Source organism: Orycteropus afer, unplaced genomic scaffold (genome assembly GCF_000298275.1).
Source record: "Orycteropus afer afer isolate SDZICR_OR568_19922 unplaced genomic scaffold, OryAfe1.0 scaffold00050, whole genome shotgun sequence".
Taxonomy (NCBI): domain Eukaryota; kingdom Metazoa; phylum Chordata; class Mammalia; order Tubulidentata; family Orycteropodidae; genus Orycteropus; species Orycteropus afer.
Window position 1 is genome coordinate 8,369,311 of NW_006921637.1, and position 11,237 is coordinate 8,380,547.

At 39.6% G+C, this 11,237-nt stretch overlaps 1 protein-coding gene across 1 annotated transcript in view; it reads left to right on the forward strand.

The window, feature by feature from the left end:
• Positions 1-11,237, forward strand: part of SIPA1L2 (signal induced proliferation associated 1 like 2) — a 175,500-nt gene that overhangs the window by 58,501 nt on the left and 105,762 nt on the right. The window contains exon 7 of the mRNA XM_007938482.1: positions 9,329-9,905. Within this exon, the coding sequence (XP_007936673.1) occupies positions 9,329-9,905 (577 nt within the window). The remainder of the gene's footprint in view (positions 1-9,328; positions 9,906-11,237) is intronic.

Consider the following 11,237-nt stretch of genomic DNA (forward strand, 5'->3'; position numbering starts at 1 on the left):
CACACAGGAATCAGATTGACTACATCTGTGGCAAGAGGTGGTGGAAAAGCTCAATATCTTCAGCCAAAACCAGGCCAGGAGGTGATTGTGGAACAAAACATCGATTGCTCATATGCAAGTTCAACTTGAAGTTAAACACAATTAAAATAAGTCCAAGAGAGCCAAAATATGATCTTGAATATATCCCTCCTGAATTTAGAGATATCTAAAAAATAGATTTGATGCAGTGAACACCAACGACCAAAAACTAGAAGAATTGTGGGAGGCTATCAAGAACATTATCCATGAAGAAACCAAGAGATCACTAAAAAGATGAGAAAAGAAGAGAAGACCAAAATGGATGACAGAAGAGATTCTGAAACTTGCCCTTGAGCAGAGAGTAGCTAGAGGAAATGGAAGAAATGACAAGATAAAGGAGCTGAATACAAGATTTCAAAGAGCAGCTCAAGCAGACAAAACCAATTACTATAATGAAATGTGCAAAGACCTGGAGTTTGAAAACCAAAAGGGAAGAACACGCTCGGCATTTCTTAAGCTGAAAGAACTGAAGAAAAAATTAAAGCTTCGAGTTGCAATATTGAGAGATTCTATGGGCAAAATATTGAATGATGCAAGAAACATCAAGAGAAGATGGCAGGAATACACAGAGTCACTGTACCAAAAAGAACTGGTCAATCTTCATCCATTTCAGGGAGTGGCATATGATCTAGAACCAATGGTACTGAAGGAGGAAGTCAAAGCTGCAATGAAAGAATTGGCAAAGAACAAAGCACCGGGAATTGACAGAATACCGATTGAGATATTTCAACAAATGGATGCCCCATTGGAGGCACTCACTTGGTTATGCCAAGAGATTTGGAAGACAGCTCCCTGTCCAACTGACTGGAAGAGATCCATATTTGTACCCATTCCAAAGAAAGATGATCTCACAGAATGTGGAAATTATAGAACAATATCATTGATATCTCACACAAGTAAGATCTTATTAAAGATAATTAAAAAACGTTTGCAGCAGTATATTGACAGAGAACTTTCAGAGGTGCAAACGCTATTCAGAAGAGGAAGTGGAACAAGAGATATCATAGCTGTTGTTAGATGGATCTTGGTTCAAAGCAGGGAATACCAGAAAGATGTTTGCTTATGTTTTATTGACTATGCAAAGGCATTTGATTGTGTGGATCATGATAAATTATGGATAACATTGAGAAGAATGGGAATTCCCGAACACTTGATTGTACTCATGAGGAACCTGTACCTTGACCAGGAGGCTGTTGTTCGAACAGAACAAGGGGACACTACATGGTTTAAAATCAAGAAGTGAGAGCATCAGCGTTGTATCCTTCCCCACACTCATTCAGTCTATATGCTGCACAAATAATCTGAGAAGCTGGACTATATGAAGAAAAATGTGGCATCGGGATTGGAGGAAGAATCATTAATAACCTGAGATGTGCAGACAATACAATTTTGCTTGCTAAAAGTGAGGATGATTTGAGGCATTTACTGATGAAGGTTGAAGAATACAGTCTGCAGTATGGATTATGTCTCAATATAAAGAAAACAAAAATCCTCACAACTGGACCAATGAGCAGCATCATAATAAATGGAGAGAAGATTGAGGTTGTCAAAGAATTCCCATTGCTTGGTTCTGTAATTGATGCCAGTGGAAGCAGCAGTGAGGACATTAGACGATGTGTAGCATTGGAAAGTTCAACCGCGAAGGAACTGTTTCAAGTGCTGAGGAACAAGGATGTCTCCTTGAAGGCTAAGGTGCACCTGACACAAGCCATGATATTTCCAGTTGTCTCGTGTGCATGTGAGAGCTGGACAATGAATAAGGAAGACTGAAGAAGAGTTGATGCTTTTGAGTTGTGGTGCTGGTGAAGAATGCTGAAAGTACCATGGACTGCTAAAAGAACTAACAGATCTGTCCTAGAAGAAGTGCACCCGAAATGCTCCTTGGAAGTGAGAATGGCCAGACTTCTCACCTACTTTGGTCATGTTGTCAGAAGGGACCATTCCCTGGAGAAGGATGTCATACTTGGTAGAGTGGAGGGTCAACGAAAGAGGGAGAGGCCTTCAATGAGATGGATTGACATGGGGGCTGCGATGATGGGCTCAAGCATAGCAGGGATCATGGAGCATGTGATCAGGCAGCATTTTTTCTGCTGTGCATGGGGTTGCTATGAGTCGGAAACAACTCGACGGCACCTAACAACAACAACAAACTCCCAACGTAAATGAGCAGCAAGGCTCCAGAGTGCCACTCTACCTTCTCCTTCCTTTCCTCCTGGATTCCTTCACCTGCCCAGCAGGGATACTGTCTATCATTTCTGGTGAAGTAGACAGTGGTGCCTGCCACAGCTCCTCCACTCCTGTTTCAGGCACCGCTGCTGGGTCTGGTATGCTTGTGGGCTCCAGGCAGCAGCAGCAGTGATGACAAGCTATAAATGATCAGGAAGTAGGTGAAGAAACAAGAGCACTAGTAGCCAGGGCCACCATGGCCAGCTGCATTCCTAGTATCCACACACTTGGTCTCCATGGCCACTTCTCCAGACCTCTCATGCCCACACATACCCCCTACTCCCCCAATCACTCCCATTCATCTACCCACACCCCCACCCATGCTCCTGGGAGTGAGCAAAGTCCTAATTGTGCTGCCTGCAGCTTCTACCTGAACAAGCTGCACAAGTGGCAAGCCTCCTGTATTGAGTGTATACTGCTCTCAGACTTTGTCTAGTGGGCTCCAATAAGATTTTAATTTTATAGACTTTATAGAGATTTAACTATGGATTTTATGGTGTTGCACAAAGTCCAAATTGTATAACATCCTATTTCACAGAAGATATCATGGAGGTTAAGTGATGCATGTTGTTGTTGTTGTTGTTATGTGCCGTCGAGTCGGCCCCGACTCATAGCGACCCCTCCTTGGGTTTCCGAGGCAGTATCACTACGGAAGTAGGATTGCCCAACCTTCCTTCCGAGGAGTGGCTGGTGGGTTTGAACCGCCAGCCGTCTGGTTAGCAGGCAAGTGTCTTAGCCACTATGCTACCAGAGCTCCCTAAGTGATGCATACCTACCTGTATTCTAACTAAATAGAGCTGGTGTGGCCTAAGGTAGAATTTTTCCTCTCAATTTGACTCTCACACATATCTGGGTTAGAGATGGATATTGAAAAAATGTAGTATCTATTCTGTGCAGATGATGTGCTTAAAATAGATAACATTAGTGCAGACATGGTGAGTTGGCTTTTTCTCTTGGATCTAACCCAAAGAATGGTAATTATGAAAATAATCTTAAATGAACTTCCCTAATGGATTGGAAACATATATTTGGCTGCTATTATTAGATCAAGTAGAATATTTTTAATTACTTTCCATCTTTAGTTTATGCTTATATTACAATGTGGTTCATCAGAAAAATAATTTTTAAAATATAATTAAATTGCTGGGGGAAGGATGTTTTTGAAACCAATATTGGTATAGATCTTACATATAAAAAGGGGAATTGCATTATGGATTATGAAAGAAGATAGCACATACAGATCATTCAGAGATGGAGTCATTGGTTTTTAGAAAACCACATTGTTATGAAATTGACATTTACTGTTGAGATTCAGATGTCCATACTGTGCCTCAAATTTTTGGAAGTGCCTCATAAATATTTAGATACATCATGTTTAACAACTTTGCCAGTATCCCTTAAAGAATCAGTAATTTTTCTGGAATATTATAGTCAAATCAATTCCATAACATTTTATAAGCTGTATTTGCTCTCTTCTATGGAATGAGGTTGGAGTGCCCAAACTTTCCATAGACACCTTGTAGATCAGTTTCATATGGTATTTCTGATAAGCTGATAAGAAAATAAATTCATCAAAATAATGTTTACTTAAGGAAGTGATAAAATACAGTCTTAGTTGTCTGTTTTCTGAACTGCTATGTCTGAATCCAGGAAACTATTTCACAGAAGACTGGGTGAACACACCTATCTCAGGCCAGTACCCATGAATATCGTTTCTCTTATGAGCTTTTGCAGATCCTCAGTGGCGGTGATGCCTAACTGATGAAGACTTGTAGTACCAGTTAGTGAGGAACCATGTGCCTTAACAGTCTTCAGAAAAGCGAGGGCTAAGATGACATCCTCTGATTAAAATTGTGCGGCCTAATAATGTAGTTACCACATTACAGAGGTATCTTTAATTTGAATAGTTGTAGAACTAACTTTGAAGGGATTTATGTTTTCATATGCTTTCCAAGGTAAACTCTTTGCAAAATGCATGTCTTAGTAAGTGAATGAGAAGACTTAACTATATAGGCTTGGTAGCTAAAAATCAATTAAAAGTTGGGAGATGTCTCTGGAGAATAATGACTTCTGTTTCAGAAAATATAACAAGTAGGTCCTTTTAACAAAAGTTAGATGACAGAATTAATCAATTTTTAAAATAATGATTGATTGTGACTATGATAATGATAATTTAATCCTCACAAGAGGCTTTTGAGGATTGCCCTATTTTAATCTCCATTTACGGACTAAGGAAACTGAGGCACTGAGGGATTGAGTAACTAGCTGAGAGTTGCTTAGTATGTGGTAGAACTGGAATTCAAAGACTAACTCCATAGTCTGTACTTGTGTTCTCAACCACTTTGCTTTTATTGTCTTGACACTTTCACTTGCATATTAAAGAATGCTCATCTTTTTATTTATGGATTATAAAATCCTTTTTATTATAAAGGATTAGAAGAATGAGTGTTGAATAAATCCCAGCATCTACAACATCTGCTCCCCTTACTCTTACCAATAACAATTACTGAATAGCCACTGCAGACCAAGAATTCCTAGTAATCCCACATATCTGCTCAGGGTGGTATTTTCTGTGTTAGGAGCTGAAAGGTTTTATATTTCAATCATCAATAAACGGTATCAAATTATTTGGGTAAATTAATGAGTTCTGGAACACATTCTTATTTCAACCCAGTAGAAAAATCATATACACACACACACACACATGCACATATATATGTGTAGATATGTATATATATATACACACTATATATATATACACACACACACATACACACACATATGTGGGAGCTCTGGTAGCATAGTGCCTAAGGCACTTGACTGCTAGCCAGAAGCCTGGCAGTTCAAACCCACTAGCCACTCATTGGAAGGAAGATGGGGCAATCTGCTCCATAGTGGTACTGCCTGGGAAACCCAAGGAGGGGTCGCTATGAATCAGGTCCGACTCGATGGCACATAGCAACAGCAACAACACACATATGTATGTGTGTATGTATATATATATACATAGTGTATATGTATAAATATATATATATGTGTGTGTGTGTGTATACACACACACACATATACACACACACTTAGGAGCTCTGGTAGCGTAGTGCCTAAGGCACTTGACTACAAGCCAGAAGGCTGGCAGTTCAAACCCACCAGCCACTCCTCAGAAGGAAGGTTGGGAAATCTACTTCCATAGTGATACTGCCTCGGAAACCAAAGGAGGGGTTGCTGTGAGTCAGGTTTGACTCGACGGCACTTAACAACAACAACATAACACACTTATATATGTGTGTGTATGTATGTGTGTGTGTGTGTGTGTATGTGTGTGGTGTGTGTGTGTATATATATATATATATATATATATATATATATATATATATATATATTCCACGCTTGTGGGCTCCAGGCAGCAGCAGCAATGATGACAAGCTATAAATGATCAAGAAGTGGCTGAACCAGCAAGAGCACTAGTAGCCAGGGCCACCACAGCCAGCTGCATTCCTAGTATCCATGCACTTGGTTGTTGTCTGTACCTGCCATGGACCTCTTACATCTTCCTCTTCCTCAATGCCACCATGTTGATCACTCACATTTGGTACATTGCCCCTCTCTTCACCCAAATGAATACTTGTCTCTTCCTATTTGACAGTGTTCCTTCCCTTCCCTTCCCACAGTATTGTCTTTTTAAATGCTGGAGACACTTGATGCTAGGTAACTGCACCATCCCACAGAATTGAGGAAAGTGAAGAATTGGAGTTTCACCTTAAGAGCAGTTCTTGAAAATTTTTGGATATAGGAAATTTTTCCCTAATGCTTTAAAAAATAAAAAGCCACAGCCATCAGTTCAATTCCAACTTGTAATTACCCTTCAGGACAGAGTAGAACTGCCCCATAGGGTTTATAAAGCTATAAATCTTTATAAAAGCAGATTGCCCCATCTTTCTCTCATTGAGTGGCTGGTGGGTTCAAACCACCAACCTTTTGGTTAACAACTAAATGCTTTTAACCCCTATGTCACCACAGCACCTTCTAATGCTTTAGTAACTCACTTTAGTGAGTGAATTCAAGATATAGTCACAGAGTAGTTTGAGATCCACAGAGTTGAGTGGAAAAGCCAAGTGTCCATTCTAAGGATGGTAGTGAAGGGAGGATGGGTCAATTGTGAGGTTGATCCCTGCAGTTCCAACCTCTGAAGCCTACTTAGGACTCTCCTTTCATGTTAAGGACACAAGTCAAGTCTCCCTCCCTTTCCCCAGTTTAGCACACACACCACCATCCAACATCACCAGGCTCTGTTCATGATTGAGTTTGCTCTATCCCCAAAGGAAGCAATCCCCCCCTCCCCTTCCATTCAACTGGGGCTCCATCTCATCTGTTACCTCTCTCCATGCTCAATGCCCTACAGCTGGTTAAGTCCACTGCTGAGTGTATAGTTGTGGTAGTTAAGGTTGTTTGTCAACTTGCCTGGGCCATGGTTTGAGTGGCTGGACAGCTGGATGTTGTTATTTTCCATGATGAGATTGGTAATGGACTCTTTGGTGGAATCTGCTATGAGCAGCTAAGTAGCTGCCTTCAGGGTGTGTCCTGCTTCCTGTATATAAGGAGAAACTTTGGAAAAGGTCTGTAGCTTGTGGCACATCTGGATCCTGCATTTGGCTGAGTCTTCATCTCAGTGGCCTGCCATGTTGCCTGCTGATCTTGGGATTGTTTCTGTAGCTGACTAGTGGCCTATTGTATTGTCTGCTAATCTTGGGACTGTGCCATTTTACTTGTCAATCTTGGGTTTGCAGTTTCAGCAGCCAGCAGCTGCATGTGAGTCAGAAAAAGTCTCCCACTCTAGTGGGCCTGGAACAGTAGGCAGAGCTGAAGCCCAAGGTCAAGGGGCCTTCACCCAGCCCCTAGAGCCAGCACTTTGAACTCAGACTTCTAGCCTTCTAAATTATAAGGAAATAAATTCCTGTTTGTTAAAGCTATCTGCTTGTGATATTTCTGTTATACCAGCTCTAGAGAACCAATAAAATAGTAAAAAGAAAGTTAAGAGAAGCTGAGGCCTGGGATTGTTTCAGAGCCTAATCAACGACCAGAACATGAATTCACACCTGACAAAAAAAAATTCAATAAAATATTTCTAATCCTTAATTCACCAGGATTTCCTTGATGATGAAAAGAAGGAAAAATTACTTCATTTGTTTATCCTAAAAGAAAATATCAGCCAAAGAAGATGTGGAATTAGTAAGAATTCTTGATCTGCAGTAGCCTATTCAGCAATTGTTACTGATAAGATTAGGGAAGCAGATGCTGTAAATGTTGTGGATTCATTCAATATCAACTCTTCTGATCATTAGTTAATTCATTAGTTTACTCTTTATAGTTGATCTTATTTTTTTAAAAAAAAGGGCTTAAGACAGCTAAAACTCCTGTCTGACTGAACTCAAAACCAAACTCACTACCATCAGGCTGATTCCAACTCATAGCACCCGTATTGAGTTTCTGAGGTGATAAATCTTTATGGAAGTATATTGCCCCATCTTCTTTCCACAGAGATGGTGGTGGGTCTGAACTGCCAACCTTCTGGTTAGCAGTCAAAATGCCTTAGGCATTATACCACTAGAGCTCCTTAGAGCTCCTGTCTGACTGCTCCTGCTCACTGCCATTGAGTCAGATCCAACTCATAGCGATCCCTCCTTGGGTTTCTGAGGTGGTACCTCTACGAAAGTAGATTGCCCAATCTTCCTTCCAAGGAGTGGCCAGTGGGTTTGAACCACCAGCCTTCTGGTTAGCAGTTAAATGCCTTAGGCACTACGCCACCAGAGCTCCGACAGGGGACCATTATTAGTTTCGATAAATTAAGATGGCTATTGCTATCAATATACATTTGATTTCTTCATGAAATCTCTTAAAATATTTCTCCCACAAAATCTTCATTTATATTTCTAAAGTAGAATCATGTGAAGTGAGCATATCCTTAAAAAAAGTGAAACTTTCAAAATATGACCCTGTGTAAAGCAGCTATCTAAGATGCTACTATTGTTCTCTCCACATGTGGAGCAAAGAAGAGTGAAGACAATCAAAGACATGTGGAAACAGTCCAAAGGACTGTGGACCATGAGAGTCTTAAGTCTGTAGGACCCTGGGACCAGAAGAACTAGATGGTGCCCGGTTCCAATGCCAACCACTCTGAAAAGGATCAAAATTGGAGATTCTGGATAGAGTGGAAGAAAACAGTGGGAAAAAACTCAAACTCATAAAAGGAACCAGGCTTATTGGTCTAATAGAGACTAGTGAAACCCACAAGACCAATCCTGAGTCCCTTCAGGTCTGGAATTAAATTCATTCACATGTCTTAACTCAGCCAAACAATAGACATGCCTATGTAGAACCTGAACACCTGCACTGGGGAGATGCACTGCTCAGAACAATCAACCATGGGACATCAGAAGGGCAGTATTTATACAGGGAGAAAGGGAGGGAGGGAGGAATGCATAGAAAAGAAGGACAAAGGGAAAGGGTAACTGACCTCAGGGAGGAAGTGGAAGGAGAGCTGTTACACTGCAGGGAATGTAACCAGTGTCACAAAACAAAATGTGTATGAACTGTGGAATGTAAAACAAATCTGCTTTGTAAAATTTCACCCAAATTACAGTAAAAAGTTTTAAAAAAATTGTTGTTGACCCTATAAGTATGATGAGGCTAGACTCAGTTCTGTTGGAACTGTTACCAGCTTTCTCAGGGATCATCAGCCACAGAATGAGGTTTCACCAACCAGCTACCATCTGGGACTGCTTGTCCTGTCCCATTGGGGATCCATTACCCCTATCAACTAACTGAGTTTGAAAAGTTTTGTTTTAAAACAAAAATTTTTAATAACATAAATTTTTAAAGAAAATTTAAGATGCCCAGAAAATAAGAAAACAAGAAGCTACATCAAGATAGATGGATTAAGTAAAAAGTGTGGGTATATATCAGATTTCTGAAGGTAAATAATATGGTATCATGGCTAATCTTATTTGTTTTTTTCTCTCTTTCCCAGTGTTGGAGTTTCTAGATCAAAAGATGTGCCATCATTTGGTCCACCAATTCCTAAAGGTGTAACTTTTCCAAAATCAGCAGTGTTTCGGGACTTCCTCTTAGCCAAAGTAATCAATGCAGAAAATGCAGCCCATAAATCAGAAAAATTTCGGGCGATGGCCACTAGAACAAGACAAGAGTACTTGAAAGATCTGGCGGAGAACTTTGTCACGACTGCCACAGTGGATACCTCTGTGAAATTCAGTTTCATTACACTGGGTGCAAAGAAGAAGGAGAAAGTAAAGCCAAGGAAGGACGCACATTTATATAGCGTTGGCGCAATCATGTGGCATGTAATCGCAAGGGACTTTGGCCAGTCTTCTGACATTGAATGTCTTCTTGGAATTTCCAATGAGTTTATAATGTTGATTGAAAAGGATTCCAAGAATGTTGTATTTAACTGCTCCTGCAGGGATGTTATTGGGTGGACATCTGGATTAATGAGTATCAAGGTGTTTTACGAAAGAGGAGAATGTATCCTTATATCTGCAGTGGATAACTGTGCTGAAGACATAAGGGAAATTGTTCAAAGATTAGGAGTAAGTACATGTTTTGTATTTCTACCACCCTTATTTCTTCAGTTCCAGGCTCATGGTCATTTTCACTATGGAAATTTGACCATAATTACAACACTTAGGGAGTGAATTACTATTTCTTACAGACACAGAGCTTAATTATAAATGTTGAGTCTTTTTGAGCACTTTCTTAGTACATAAATAGTGAAAAAGTCCTGTCATAAATTGATTGTAAAGGAAAAGTTAAGCCAGCTTTCAAGAGAACATTGAGATGTGTTTTTATAGTATTTGAGCCAAAAACAAGAATTTTCTAGGTATCATATCTATTTGTAGAGACAGATATGACAGTACCTTCTGAGAGGATAATTAATAGGAATAGAGATCATTGTTAACTATGTAAACAATTAAAACTTATTTGCAGATTCAACTCTGGCATGTTTATACAACAGATTTTTTGGGGGGGAAGGGAGCAAGACTTCCTATACAAATCTGTCTGGATTATGCATCCTTTTATTTATTTATTAATTCATTTTATTCCCTTCATCCAAATCAACATTTGTTTATCCTCTACTTAGTAGTTCAACTTCCCTCCTCCACCCACCCCTAGCAACCTTCAAAGAATATTTGGGAATATTTTTTGTGAAACCCTTTTCTTGACTTCTTATAATAGTGGCCTCATAGCACTATTGTAATTTCATTCAGCATAATGTCCTCTATGTTTATCGTTACATAGTATTCCATTATGCATGTGTACCACAGTTGATCCATTACTCCATTAATGGGAATTTAGGTTGTTTGCATCTTTATACTATTGTGAATAGTGCTGTGATGAACATAGATGTGCATCTATCTGTTCATGTCACAGTTCTTATTTCTCCAGGCTGTATACCTTGTAGTGTGACTGCTGGGCCATATGATATTTCTATTTCCAGCTTTTTAAGGAAGCACCATTTTCCACAGAGGTTTCTCCATTTTACAGTTCCACCAACAATGTGTGAGACATCCAGTCTCTCCCTACCCTCAACAGTATTTATTGATTTCTGCTTTTTTTGTTTGTTTGTTTTTAATATTGCTGGACTGAGATGATATCTTGTTGCTGTTTTGATTTGCATTTTTCTACTGGCTAATGATAACAAACATTTCTTCATGTGTTTTTCAGCTGCCTGAATGTCTTCTTTGGTGAAGTGTCTTATATAACAGACTTTTTATGTTGTTACTCTTCCAGCCTCAGTTCCCCATTAAGTTAGAAAAACTTAATTGGGAGGGAAAAAAAAATCAGGTTTAAAAAGGATTTTCCTAAAATGTGATTTTTAGTTCAACACCTTTTAGTACCTCTAGCATTTTTTTTTTTTTTTT